This window comes from Thunnus maccoyii, chromosome 4, assembly GCF_910596095.1.
Source record: "Thunnus maccoyii chromosome 4, fThuMac1.1, whole genome shotgun sequence".
Lineage (NCBI taxonomy): Eukaryota > Metazoa > Chordata > Actinopteri > Scombriformes > Scombridae > Thunnus > Thunnus maccoyii.
Genome location: NC_056536.1, coordinates 16,530,371 through 16,545,219, shown reverse-complemented (window position 1 = coordinate 16,545,219; position 14,849 = coordinate 16,530,371). Strand labels below are relative to the sequence as shown.

The 14,849-nt window shown below is 39.1% G+C and overlaps 2 protein-coding genes and 1 long non-coding RNA gene across 12 annotated transcripts in view; 1 reads left to right on the top strand and 2 right to left on the bottom strand.

Moving 5' to 3' along the window:
* The window catches only part of huwe1 (HECT, UBA and WWE domain containing E3 ubiquitin protein ligase 1), a 44,407-nt gene extending 42,812 nt beyond the window's left edge, over window positions 1-1,595 (bottom strand). For all 10 annotated transcript variants that reach the window (XM_042408305.1, XM_042408310.1, XM_042408317.1 and 7 more), the window contains exon 1: window positions 1,498-1,595. The gene's annotated coding sequence lies outside the window, so the exon portion shown is untranslated. The remainder of the gene's footprint in view (window positions 1-1,497) is intronic.
* On the top strand, window positions 60-5,097 carry LOC121895302. Its single transcript, XR_006095743.1, has 3 exons — window positions 60-600; window positions 4,777-4,875; window positions 5,006-5,097. It is a non-coding gene; the product is annotated as an uncharacterized LOC121895302 (long non-coding RNA).
* Window positions 1,740-14,555, bottom strand: phf8 (PHD finger protein 8). The gene is made up of 22 exons (XM_042408325.1): window positions 14,259-14,555; window positions 13,322-13,643; window positions 13,019-13,104; window positions 12,778-12,904; window positions 11,004-11,164; window positions 10,686-10,827; window positions 9,519-9,705; window positions 9,166-9,328; window positions 8,954-9,041; window positions 8,369-8,475; window positions 8,169-8,260; window positions 7,706-7,795; window positions 7,277-7,558; window positions 7,082-7,164; window positions 6,828-6,997; window positions 6,528-6,613; window positions 5,580-5,701; window positions 4,983-5,314; window positions 4,785-4,880; window positions 4,584-4,693; window positions 4,088-4,448; window positions 1,740-3,996 (listed from the first exon to the last, which is right to left on the bottom strand). The coding sequence occupies exons 2-22, from the start codon at window positions 13,417-13,419 to the stop codon at window positions 3,908-3,910; spliced, it is 3,072 nt and encodes a 1,023-aa protein (XP_042264259.1). The 5' UTR covers window positions 13,420-13,643; window positions 14,259-14,555; the 3' UTR covers window positions 1,740-3,907.
* Window positions 14,556-14,849: the final 294 nt, after the last annotated feature.

The following is a 14,849-nucleotide window of genomic DNA, read 5'->3' as shown; positions in this document are numbered from 1 at the left end:
CCTTTAAACAAAGTGACATAACTTGTTTGATATCTGGTTTGGACACATGGGCATGTGTATCTTTGAGGTGTGGTTATTCATTCTTATTAGAGGTATGGACTGAAAATATGATATCATCGTTCCCAATCAAAACTGTGAAGTTCAACCGATTTTTCTGCCATGCAGCCAACCTCCTCAACTCAGACTTGCTTGTGGCTATGCCCACACATGCCTTGATTAGGTCAATCAGATTAATTGTAAATGTCACCACATGTTTTTATGAATACCTCACAAATGTCAGTAGTGCTTCATTTGATGCAACATGCATCCTGACACTTTCATTTAATTGTCAAGCACTTAAATTATTATAATTAAAATCACAACATGTATATGATTACATACAACTAACTGAGGGGCCCAAAGACAAATATCAAAAGCCCAAATTTGGGGTACATGCTCATATATTTTCAGCATAAATGAATAAATCAAGGCAGTATACAGCATTCTCATCAACAACTCCACTGGTCCTATGGCCGCTGATTGAGAGGATGACTAGGACCAAAGACACACACACAGGCTCTAACAAACTGCACAGCACTGACAAGAAGGGGATGCAAACAGGTACCACATATTCACTTTGCTTAGTTTACATTAAAATAGTTGGGGCTGTTTTGACTAAGAAGCAACAATACTTGCTTTCAGAGACTTGTAAATGTGACATGGGTTAGAAGGTTCTGAGTTTATTTGACACAATTGAATGTATTTAATTATCAACACTTCTCTGGACAATTACCATCAAAGAACAACAACAACGCAGCATTAAGATTAATACTAGCTAACTTATTGACGTTATGAACTGCTCAGACCATCAGAAAATACAGCAGTGGCCGTGAATAGGTGGCTAACGTCCAGTCAATGGCAGCGCTAATGTTAGCAAAGTTAAAAGCTTGTTAGGTGACGTTAGCTACATCCACTAACGTTAGCAGTTAAGGCTAACGGCAGTTACTTTAACGGCTACGGCAGTTACTTTAACGGCTAAAGGGAGTTACTTTAACGGCTAACGGTAGCAGATTACGAAAAGTCAAATCTGCAGTCTGATTCACATTTTAACGTCAACTCTCATCAGTTATTTGTCTCATCATTCCCAAGTAAAGTGAGTGACCATTGACTGAAGATACTGGTTTGACTTGTAGCTGTGTAGAGGCACACAGGCACACACATACACACACACCAACTCATGTCCACTGTGTGTGTGTGCGTGTGCGTGTATGTTTGCGGGTTTCGCGCGAGCTAACTAGCTAGCAGCGAGCGCCCCGCACAATGCTCCATCAGCTACATTAAAAATGGCGGTTTACACAGCAGAAGAGGCATACTTTACCCTTAAAAAGACACTAGTTGTGTGGTCTCGGAGCCCGGTAACGTGTGTGAATTACCAATTGTGGTTGTTAAGGAAGACACATGTATGTAACAGTTAACTAAAACCCATATCAATACTCTGGAATAAGTCTTTCTGCTTACCTCGGATGCGTGTTACATTTACTTCTCCATCTTGCACTAGCGAGTGGTAGGGCAGCTTGGATCTCGCGAGAATACCTGCTGCTGCGTTTACCCGGGGCACTCCCTTGTAATTGTTATAAAAAACATAACAATGCATGTGCGTTTTCATCTAGAAGAGGGCATACCGCCCTTTTACTGGTATTTCCAGGCTGAACTTTGTGATTAGATGTGCACACGAAAGCACAGGGCAGAATTCTCCAAGCTTTATGAAAAATATATTTTTAATTCAGTTTAATATGAAACTGTATTCAAACTCACTGACAAATTGAAAATAAAGAGTGGACATTTTAATAACAAATGCATTTAACCCCTATTTGAATGGGAAAAGTTGTATTTGAAATCGAGCAATGGAAATAATGTTTAGATGTGAAAACAACAATACAATAATTCATACAAAAAAACAAAAAAGAAACCTGAGGAAAACTGTAGTAACCACTTATCATTCAAAAGTAACATCTAACGTAGCTTATTAGGATCTAAATTGTATTTACTACAAAGTGTAAAATTATACTTTCATTGGAAGAAATCATTACGTGTAAATGTGTTTAACACAACACAATTTTCCTTGTTGTATCTTCATGACTTTCCAGTAAAGAAAGACTGGAAAGTAAATGTAATGAAAACTGAGTACTCTGGTAGACTGAAGCATAGTGAACACAAAACATTTCATTTGGCCCACAAAAATCACACTTTTGGTGATTTGGTGGTCCTCAAATAAATTCAATGAAAAAAGAAATTTGCCCAAGGTATATTTTATCTGTTCCAGATCGTATTTAAACATGTCATGTTTAAAACACACAGTACACACCAACACAAGAGTGAATATCAACAATAATTAATATATAACTAAATGGAGGAAATTAAACGAGGGCAGTTTTTTTCCAGCACACTTCCAATATTACACTGACAAGACAACATGAAAAACAAAGCATGACAATTACTGCGTACAAATATAAAAAAAGAACTATTTCAGATATTTTCCAAATACAGCAATGTATCATGTACAAGTTATGTTAAGAAAGTTTTTGAACTATAAAAGAACTTAAATTACAACATATATTTACATATCAATTTATATCCTGCAACTTCACAACGTTTTGACACAGTTAAATCTACACTTCTGCCAACATTTTGTCACTGGTACATTCTGTGGAAAGAAAACTTGTGTCTAGATCTGCCCAGAACGCTGCCGACACTTAGGGCACAAATTATTGCAACCTGCAGGAAACTAGTCTCTTCATCTCACAATGTTTTTCCGCTCTTCCAATGTAGCTATATAAATTACAAATATTACAAATATTTACAATGACAACTGAAATTTTTAAAAAAAGAAATCTAACAAAGCAATTGATACATTTTTTTTAACCCTTTTGATCTTGAGTGGTTGAAAATTAAAGAAGGGACCAAGAAGTATGAACTTCCCAAAAAAAATGAGGTGGTAAGAATATACTAAGTTAAAACAGGCTAAGAGATGACAAAATGCTGCCTTGTTAAATAAATATGATCAGAATAAATATAATCGCACAATGTTACTCGTGGCATCAGTTTAGCACTTTTCATGTGTAGAGCTACAGTATATTGGAGGAGATATACAAACACCAGTGACAAATTCCTCAAAAAGAATGAATACAACGTGGCATACTGGGTGCTGACCTTGAGCATAATCTGGATTTTTGCAAAACTGTTTATTGTGTGTAAAGATTTATGTCTTGTAATCATCAAACCACACAAGAATTTGTTCTATGAGGTAAAAATTAGGTTAAAAAAAAACAACTAAATACAATACTACTACTGCATGACTGTGTGCGTCTGTGTGCCTGTGTTTGGGATTACATTTTACCTGATAAATGTCTTATTCTTTCCCTTTTAAAATTCACGATGGACAGTACAATGTCTTTTCATAAATACAGCCACCAAAAATAGCCTAAACAAAAAAGGAGCCATTAGACTTTGACAATTTTTTTCTATGCTAGTCAATCTAGTTAGTTAAATCAATGTCCACCTCTCACTTTAAAATGTTTACCACCATATCCCATTGCCAATGTCAAATAGTAATATATTATTAAAAGTTAATTACCACTTTAAGTGTTTATCAAGCACATTACAGTAATTTGTTGAAGTCACAGATGTGCTTTTGAAAAAACCTGTATGCAGATATGGGTGGAGTGCAGTGCCAAAACAGGCTGCTAATTAGGCAGAGTAATTGGTGTAGGGCAAGATATAGCGAGATTCAATAACAGGTGAAAACAGTAAACAACTTTATCTAGAGTATAAAATATAGATTACTATCTCTACCTCCTTCAGACCTACTTTAACAAAAAGCCTTTTTCTTCATTCCCACTTCAGTCTTCAGCCACATTTCCAACATCTCTCACAAGAGAAGTTTGCCGTTGCGGTGAATTTTCAGAATTTTTCCAAGTCTCTGTTTTGCTGTTGCAAGTCCTTTCTTTGGACGTTTCCCTAAATGGAAGTGACAGGGGAAAATACATTAGGAAATGTGCTGTCACACTGATATTAAATTATGCTGTCAATGTTTTTAGTTTATGCTTACCTTGACCAACTCCTGTTATGCCTTGGCTGGCTGGCCCTGCAGGGGAAGCACCAGAGTGAGAGCTGCTGTTTTGCGGAGACAGGGAAGGTCGGCGTGAAGTGAGGAATACGCCGGGGGCCATGGCTCCGCTGCCTCTAGGGCCTCCGGGGCCAAAAGGTCCTGGTCCCGCCGTGTATTCATGGTCCAGCAGACTGGCAGAGTAGTAATCCATCCTCCTGTCTGGACTGAAGTCTGGTGCAGACTCTGGAGCAGGTGGTGGGGAGGGTGGAGCTGGCTCAGTCTGAACAGGGGGAGGAGTAGCTACAGGAGCAGGAGGACGCTGCTTTTTGGTGTACTTCCTTTTAGCAGGTTTTTGCTGCTCCTGAATCATAACCAAAAGAATAAACAAGAGTCATTATCTTTTATTGAGAGTAAAATATGCTTCTACTCCGCAGTATTCGCTGATCATATATTCCAAGACCAAATAATTCAATCTATACTTTGTTTCCCAACTCACTTGTTGTGCCAATTTGGCGGCAGCTGCTGCAAGGCCAGTTTCTACAGATGCAACTCTAGCTCCTTCTCTGGCTGGTCGCTCCTGTTTGGGAAGGGTGGGCATCACCCTAGCTGTAAATGAAAATAAATGATTAAGAGAACAGCCATCAGAAAGCTAAAAAGGTAATTTCATGTGTCTTACTGCTATTTTTAAGACAGGTACCTTTCGGGCTCCAAGGTGTGTCATCCCAGTTTTTCTTCCGCTTCATCTTAGCCTTGTTAGCATGGTCCTCCTCATCAGACTCCAAGGACGGGTAAACTTAAACAAAAATTTGATTACAATCATTAAACGTTGGGTTGAATGATAAAGCTATAAACATGATTTGTACAGCAGCAGATGGAAATCATATGTATTGCTCACCATAGTCTGAATCTTTAAAACAGGTTCCCAGAGTCTCTTGTTCATCTGGACTCTCTTCATCACTGAGGTGACGGGCTGGCCGCTTAATTGGCCGTTTTCCAGGCCGCTGGATGACAGGTTTCTTCTCAGGACTTCCAGTCTTTTTGACCCCTCCAGTCACCCATACAGCCCTGCCACCCTTCTCCTTGACGGCCCCTAATCCCTCTGTCAGGCCTCCAGAGATAGATAAGGGAGATGAGGAGGAGGAAGATGAGGACGAGGAAGGGGGGTTAGCCATGGACAGCATACCCTGGATGGCATCACGAGTACTGGGAGAGGCTGGGGCTTCCTCACTGTGAAAAGGACAGAGTTGAGTAATCACTCATCATCTTAAAAATAACCTCTTTAACACTGTGTAGAGCCGGAGACATTGCAAATATGTAGACTGTGCAAGTTTCAAAGGTTATTGGATTCTAAACAGCAGTGAGACATTTCTTCTTTCCACTGTTTAAAACAAAACATAACTTCAAACCTCATGGATTTAAAATACCATAACAGACTCTTCTTGATTTTGAGATAATAAATAATAAGAATCACCAGTGATTAAAAAAATCTAACCTGAGTGCTGCAGAGTCCAAGCCTGCCACTTGCTTGCTGGCCTTCAATAAGTCCAGAATGCCGCCCGCACCACCCTTCACTCCATGAGCGGCCAGTGCTTCTTCATCTGTGGTGTAATCCTCCTGAAGCCACATGCACAAACATGATACTGTTACTACTGAACCAGTGCTGTAAAACAAACTTCTGGTGTATGATGCATGACACATGTAACAAACTGATAGGAAAAATATTTTGTGTATATAACACATGATTCCTGTTACATTTCACTGCTTCAGCACTGATAGTTAATTAGGCAATCTCTGATCAAAAGTCTCAAGCTGTTATTTATTTACATAAATAGCAGAACTTATGTTTCCACAATGAAAAACATATTCTACTGTGTAGCTGTTGCAATGAGAAAGCAGTTATCACAAAACAACATGAGTGACTATGTTAGATAGGCTTGCTGTTCCAAAATACCAAAGTTAAACTGGCGATATCATCAGTGACTGGTGATTCATGTTGTGCAACAAGTCTGCACATTACACTATGATAAGTCTGGCTTGATAGAACTGAAATGTTGAATGTTATAATATGTATTGCTGTGGGGAAATTAGTATTTCAAAAATTAGTTTGATAAAGCAGCCACGGTTATCTGGTTTCAGCAGGGGAACAGAAAGTGAATGTAAGCAAGCAACAACACTGTAACAAACACTTTTTGTGATGAGCTGTGACCAGTTTGATTCTAAACTTTGTAGTAGAACCTGTTATGTACGTTGTGGCAAACATAACAAAACTGAACGCAAAGACATGATGTAGTAACGATAATGAGCTCTTGTAAGATGTATCCTGCATGTGTGAATTAAGTTCCTTACTGACTTAAACTGGCTACGAGATGGCCGACTGCTTAAAGATGACATTCAACATTGGCTCCCGAAAACCTGATTGGTGTATCCATAATAATCTCACCTCAATGTCAAAGTCTACCTCTCCTGGCTCCCTGATGCGATTGGGGTCAGAGCAGGGTTTAGCTCTGGGCAGCTTCCTAGGAAGACCTGAAGGCACATTTTCACACAGTGCAAAGTGGCTTAGAAACCATACTATCAACTACAGCATATTAGGTGCTACATTTAGCCGACAGCCCAAGCATTCAACCAGCTTTACTGATGTCTCATAGACTTAGCTGACTGGGTAAATAAATCAAATGAACACAAGTCCATACAAGGCCGGCTACATTCATAATACTCTTGTTTGAGGTTGAAATCTCACCGCTTAGTTTCTTCTTCTTGCTAGATCCTGCAAGCTTGCGTCGTGGAGGAGGGGTCTCGTCAATTTGCAGCTCATCCTCGGACTCCAAGTCAGAGAGACTGGATCCCTCCATGGCAAGATGTTTGAAGTTTCCAGCACTTCCTGCACCATTATTGTTGCCTTCCTTCTTGCTGAAGACAGAGAAACAGCAGGTATGAACACCAGCAATTGGTAGGACCATAACATCACAAAAGTAACAGGAAGTCAAAGCTTACCCTTGGATTTTTCCATTGGTCAGCACAAGTTTGAGTTTGCTTTTATTTAACTTCCCTTCAAACTCTTCTAATGGCAGCTCCAACTGGGAAGACAGAGGAGATAAGAGTTTCACGCAAGTATGAAGATGAAACATTTAGACACGAAAAATTCTGGATAATTATTCTTATTGTCACTGATGTCTGCAAACCAAATACCTTGTTCTTGTTTTTGGACTTGCCAGGTTGAAATTTCTTGAGTGTATGTTTGGTGTGGATCTCAAGGAGGTCAAGTTCTCCTGCTTCTGCTTTGAGTAGACCCTTCTGATTCTTCTTCTTGTTTCCCGGGGGCCCAAGACCCCCTATCACCTCCTTGGGTTTGGGACCTTTCTTTTTTCCAGGGGGACGTCCTGAATTTTGAGAGGTGGTCAGGGGAGGTTTAGAGAGTGGCGAACCAGGAAACTGGGGTCCGGTACGGCCAATGTTTTGCTGAAAGATGTCCTATGAACAGAGGGAGTGTAACCTTTAGCCAGTAACCAGAAAAAAAATGACAAAAGGTAACAATACAAAAATAAAACATATTTTCAGCTGATGCAACAAACCCTTCATTCAATAGTAAAAATGTGCAAACTTTGAGCAATCTTCTACCTCAACCAGACGAATCTCCTTGGCCAGGTCCTTCACTAGCGTCTGGGTATTGATGGTTTCTGGAATCTCCACTTCATGTTCTGCTAAAGCCTGAGTGTGATGAGATAACAATCAATCAAATCACACAATATTACAATTTTACAAAATTATGTGTATAACAATATTATAGTGTGTTATGCATTTTATTTCTTGTTTATGGAAAAAAAGTGTGTTTTCTTTCGAGATTAAAAATGTCCTGTAAATTACCGTTTTTCCTCATTTTTCTGTAATAATCTTAAAAATATTCTACTATTCCACCCTGTTTATATGAGCTTGTACTGTATTGCGCAGAATCAAACAAATTCCAGCATGCCAATGTCATAATTTCTTATGGAGAAAAATGGACAAAGTAATGGAACAAAGAGTGAAGTGACGACAGGTGAATGTACACAAAGATTAAGTCATGGAATAAGATTTTGGCTACCTCTTTACGGGTCCAGCTGCGGAAGGCGTTGTTCAGGGCCTTCGCTCCGTGAACCAGGTATGTGGCAGGGTGTCTGCGGTTTTCTCTCAAACCTGTGAGACAGAATTGCATAAGGTTAATAATGCTAGTTAACACAGGCCGCTCAAGTAGCTCACATATAGACATTATGAAATTGATTTATATTATTTGAAATTCCTTACCTCTAAAGGTATCAAGAAGATGCTTTCCAACATACCAGCACACAGTCTCAAAGTTGGGAAATCTGAACAAGTCTGCAGTGCTTAATCTCTTCTCTATTTCATATGCCCTAAAAATATCAACACAGCACGTGAAAAGTCAGACATAAAATGTTAATTAAACATGGAAAAGGGTATAGCAATAGCTGTTTTTGACTTAAAGTTCCAGGAGAACATTCATGTTTGAGTTTCCACCATGTCTGAAGAGTCATGAAGACTATACAAATTACAGTATAATATGTGGCAGAAAACACAAGTGGGACAAATGTCTGTCTGTAATGTAATAAGGATCTGCCAAGTGTTTTTGTTTTTTTTTTGTTTTTTATTGGTTGATTTTCTGCTTTTAGCATGTAACCGCATTTAGAAAGTTAAGTTAGGTTTCACTTTCATTTCTCTCACTCCTACCTCTTTGTCTTGCTTTTTTAGACTAGTGGAGATGTAAAGTACCTACATGTATTCAAACATTCATAACATTAAAGAATACCTCAGTATAAAAAGGCTATAACGAGAGCATGTACTTAGTTTGGAAACAGGCATGAGTCAACTAACCGAAGCTGCATGTCGATGTTAAGACTATGCAAAAAGTTTCCTCCAAAGGCCAGACAGTCCACTGGAGTCAGCACAGCATGAATCCACCCTGGAAGACAAACACATGACAAAAATGTAACCATTGTTTGATTATGACTTAAGAACTACCACAACTATGTGCTTTAACAATTTCACATGCAACTAGCAGAGCAAATCCATATATTACAGCTTACCTGTTGGTATGAACAAGGTGTTTCCTTGTTTGACAGAGCACTTGTAACACATATCGACCTGGTCTCCAAAGAACATCTCGTTCTGGCTGGATGAGGAGCTCCACCGCTCAAAAAGTGCCAGGTTGGCTGGGGTGGGGGAAACTAGGTAGAAGATTTTCTCACCCTGACATTAGACATTAAAGAGAGAAGTTCTTAAAATGATAGCAGTTTATTTTTTAAGAGAAAAACTGAATCAAATTCAGAATTAGGATTTACACAAAAAATATTTATGTATGGTGTGATCTAACAATCTCTGCAAGAAACAGAAATGTCAGTGTTTCGCTGTCAGTGTAACAGAAACTTTTTCCTCTCACCCTCAGAACATGGTACCATACTGAGGTACCTCCAAAGTCAATGTGGAAGTCTGTGTAGCTATCCTTCACTCCCATTAGACAATACTTCTGCACATTGGGTCGTTCAAACACAGACTCTTCAGGCCAGAGGTTTTCCACCCACGACAGTTTCCTCACAATCTTTGGAGTCTCCACCAAGTTTGAGAGCCTAAAACAAGTCCAACACTTGTCTTTAGTCTTCAAAACATCTGTAATAACACAACTTCCCTTATACAATCAAGTTTGTATGTATTAACACTAATTTATTAGATCAACTGAATTTGAAAGAGAAATAACATGAAGCTCAAGTAACACGACACTGAATTGTAATAACTAGGGCTGGGTATTGATTTGGGTTTCCCAAATCGATTCAGTTCTGATTCACAAGATCCCGTTTCGATTTGATTCCCGATATTACCAAATTACGAATTACGAATACCAATTTTGCTTGGATATGAAATAGATTCTCAGAGAACTAATGCTGTGAATTGTACAAGAAACCCTCTACCTGGTGCATTATTAAAATAATAATGTTTAAATTAAGAATTTACCCCAAAGCAGTTACAATAATGTACCTTTTATTTAACATCAACACACTACAGCGGTCAACACAATATAGTGCAACTCTATAGTCAGTGAGTATTGAGTGACCAAATTAGTGCTTTCTTTAGTGCACTGTAAGATTTTAAATTGAATCACCAGGTAGCAAGTGTAAATACGGTGGCTACAAACATACCTACTGTAATGTAAACATCACTAATACCTCAGGAAACATACTTTGCTGTGATTATCTCACAAAGCTTTTGTGCAACAGGTTTGGTGGTGCTTTCAGTGGAGCAGCTCCTGCCATCTTCAACAAGATCTGGCCACAAAATCTTGCACAATGAAATCTTGTGCAATATCTTGCATAAGATCTCGTTGAACATGGCGAGAACTGCTCCACTGAAGGCGCCACCAAGCCTAAAGGCAGATGTCTGGATTCATTTCAGATTTAAAATCCAAGGGAAAAGGCATGTATCAAAAGATTGATCTCTGATTTTATGAATCGATATTGGAAAATTTAAATGAATATCAATTTGAATCCATTTTTAAACCCAGCCCTAAATAATGATGAACTGTTAATTCAGTGAGGTGATTCTCTTTGTGTACCTGGTCTCAGAGAACTCCAGGCTGATGACATTCAGCACTCTGTCCCTGTTGGGGCTGTTGTAGTATTCAACAAAGTCTCCCAACCGCATCTTCAGATCACATTGGCGAGACACGTCAATCACATCAATCTCTTTGTCTGAACCTACAGTTAGAACAAAATGGACTTGTTTGAGAAAAGCCTACATGAATTAGTCATGCCAAACACAACAGAGACACAGAACAAATCTGAATTTCCCAAATACACATTAGCTTAAAATTCTTAAAGAACAGTATAGATCTATATATCTAAATTTAATCCTACAGGTGTATGAAATTTACCGATGTAGTGTTCTACATCACTGACGCAGAATGATGAAGGGGGCAGGGTCATGCCTAAACCATCCCGCCTCAGCACCATGACAGGAACACTGAATGAATGCTCTTCAAGAAACTCCACTGTCAGCTGGGCCCCAGACGGCTTTAGCAAGACTTCATCCGCACTGTCAAAGAAACACAGACAGACATATGCACAGGTTTTGATTGTGAATACATAAAGTACATATATTAAAAAAACAAAAAACTCTTTACAAATTTGTTACAACAAAGCACAGACTCTCTAACCAGCCAAAAATATCGGCAATCGTCAGAGGATGTAAAGAAAAACATTTTTGCTAGTCTTGGCAAAATTACTGGATTACATGGAGTAAGCACAGTAACATCAATACTAGATCAACACTACAATAATATGATGCAAACAATTGCAACAAAAATGTTCACACTTCACTTAGTTGTTGAGACAATATATGATGTACATGTACAACCAGCACATCATTTCAAGGAAAATTCAGGTATATTTTAATTTGGTGTATTTCCCATTAACGAGGGCATTGTAACTCTATGGGTCATGCTGACTTTGCACTCGTCATCTCTGTTGTAGAAATTCAGGAAAACGAGGACTCACGCAAAACGGCATTAATCGGGGCAAGCTGTGCGAGCCTCCCGCAGCTTTCCAAATAAACATCATTTTTACATGAATAATTTCAAACACTTGTCTCAGGGTCCAACTGAAAGGGAAGGGATCTGCATCTGGGGCAACTTGTCGGCCAACATAAACACCTTGCATATTCATCTATGCACGTCCTTTTGTTTACATATGTGAGGTTGACTTTGGAAAACTTGGAAAATCTAGACATGTAAACGGATGAGAGTGATTCCAACTGTGCAACTACAGCATATGAATTTGCAATGCTGATCAACACTGCCGTCAGGGAGACTGTGTTTCACCGCTCCAAAATCAACTGGAAGAAAAGACTGAGGCCAGCTCGACAAAACTGTCATAACTCCATACAGTAAGAAAAAGGGAATTTATATAAGGGACTGTAATATGTTTGACCCACTAGAGAATTGTTATATATTGTCCTTGACTCACTATAATCCGAAATGACAACTGTAGCTGAGATAAAAAGTCACAATTGTGTTGGATAATGATCCCTCGATACTAGCATTTGGGTTAATATACAGAGCTATAACAACTAGAGTGTCACTTTATAATCCAGCAGTAGTCAATAAAAACTGCACGGTGCGTATTTTGTCCTTTTATTTTATTCTTGCAATTCTGAAATGTGAATGCACCAACCATTTCATCTTGTTTATTACTACTAGTCTAGCAGGAACACATGCTAAATGGACAGCGATCCACAGCCTCACTCTTGTACACAGTGTGCAAGTTTCCCTGAATGTAGATCCCTATGCAGTTAGACATAATGGCCATTCCGGGTGACTGCTTTATGTTTACTTCCAATTGGACTGAGAGACAAGCATTTGAAACGATTCATGTAACGCATCATGTTGATTTGGAAAGTTGAGGGACGCTCACACAGATTGCTCCAATTGATGCTGCTTTATGCAAGTCCTCATTTCCCCAAATCTCTATAACAGAAGTGGCGAGTGCAAAGTTTGCAGCACCCATAGAGTCACAATGGTCACATTTATGGGAAATACGCCAGGTTGAAATATAACAGAATTTTCCTTTAATGGAAATCAGTTTTATCTCTAAACTTTTGAGTAATAAATCTTTGTCTTTTCCTTTGCCGGACAGTGGAGAGAAACTTACTTTGGAAAGGTGCGACTCCGTAGCTCCCTGACAAACTGTGGGCTGCCGGTCTTAACAGGCTGACTTGGATCTCTTCCTCCAACACCACCTCCGTCTGTCTGCTTATTGCCTCCACGGCGTTTGCGCACTGAGAATAAAGGAGAGACAGAAAACAAAGATCAACAGTTGCACAACTGTGTGTATGTGAACCGATAAAGACACTACAATTTCAGAAAGGTATACTTAAGGAATGGTAACTTACTGACAGATGGCCCATGGGTGACCTGACAGTTGGGGCAGTGATACAGGTCAATCTCAGCTGCTTTGTCCTCCTCTACTCCAACACAGCTACACAGAGCACATAATTATATCAGACGACGAACGCACTGAATGGATAGCTGAATGAACTGTGATGAGTCCAATAGAAACAAAAACCACACACACAGGAATATTTGAACTATGATATAACCACATCATAATTCATACAGAATCAATCAGAATAGTTGAATCTCATTGCATGTGGACAACAATATGATCAACAGTGTTAAATGTGAAAATGACCTACCTGCCATGGAACCAGTCTTGACAAATGTCACACTCAATCATGAAGCGTGTCACATCATATGGGAGGCGACACAAGCAGTACACTGGCACCGATGCCATATTGAGGCAGAGAGAGTGTGTGGGTGGGTGAACAAGCTATCAACAGCTACTAGTGTGAAGATGTCAAAATCTAATTCAGATGGGACGGACAATTTAACAAACTGTAGGCTCTAATAATGATGTAGTAAGGGCAATATTACTATACTGTATGCACTGTAAGTCTGTCGCTTCATTGAGAGATTCCTGTTACAGATACACATGCCCACCGGGATTCATCAGGAAACCTGTTGAGACAAATGAAAAGAACAAAACTTGTTAATAGCTGACCATGAGACACGACAATAACGCAAGCTGAGAAACACTTCACACACTAGATGTTGCAACCTGCTCCTGTCTTCATCGTTTAAACAGTTACTCCAACAACCGGAGATATACGCTCAGAGTAACGTTAACGGTTAACTAATGTTTCGTTTCAGTAGCGTAACATTTTTTCCTTAAGTATCTAACTATTTATTTCAAATGTAAAGTTGGAGAGTTAATAGCTAGCGTACCGTTACGTCCTTCCCAGATTAAAAAAAAAAAAAAAGATTTTGCGTCTGTTAACCAGTTGTTAACAATAGCCAACTGGTAGTTCGTAACGTTAACTCGTTATTTGTAAACACACTGAACGTTGTTTTGCTATCAAAGCGCTAACGTTTTTAGCCAACAAGCTAACATTAGCCAACGATGTAGCTAACCTAAACAGTTGCCAATATGTTAATTTAAAATGATACAAAAAAGCAAACTAGCTGCGGTGAAAGAAACCCTACAAACGTGTGAATTAGCTAACCAATTTCAGTCAAAACAAAGAAGCGTTGTTTGAACGATACAGCTCTCTAAAGTGATATTTAGCAACTCACCGAAATGTAGCTGCAGCAGGGCCAAGCTTTCAAAAGCCGCTGTAATCCCTACGCAAGCTCGGGGGCAGCTGCGGCCTTATTATGCAACGTAAATTATTAACAATTTGCTTCACCACATTTTTTGTTTAACAAGTCAGTATTGCCCAAATATAAAGGCCAGGCTCAAAAATCACCACTGGATCTGAAAATTAGGACCTGAAGCGACCTAAACGAGCACAATAACTACAAATGACGGCGTACTTAAATGCACCAACGCCATTTCAAAGGCAGCAGCGTCAGACTGTTGTTCCTCGCTGTCCGCTGCTGAGAGAACAATAAAGTTGTGGACAGTGAAATGTGGAGTTGCATTCAGGGGACAACGTTGCAGAAAGTTTATGCGACAACAAAGTTGCAGAAACAGGAGATATCCCATAACTTTAAAGCAGCCTGCCAAACATGATGTATTTGTTAATATATAAATACACTAATAAATGACAAATGTATGTCATTTAATTGAATATTTTACTTTCAGTTTAATTTCCAAATCAGTCAGGTTTGGTCCTCTGGTGTTTTTGCATATTCAATTCTTTTATTGCAAATCTCATTGGCTGT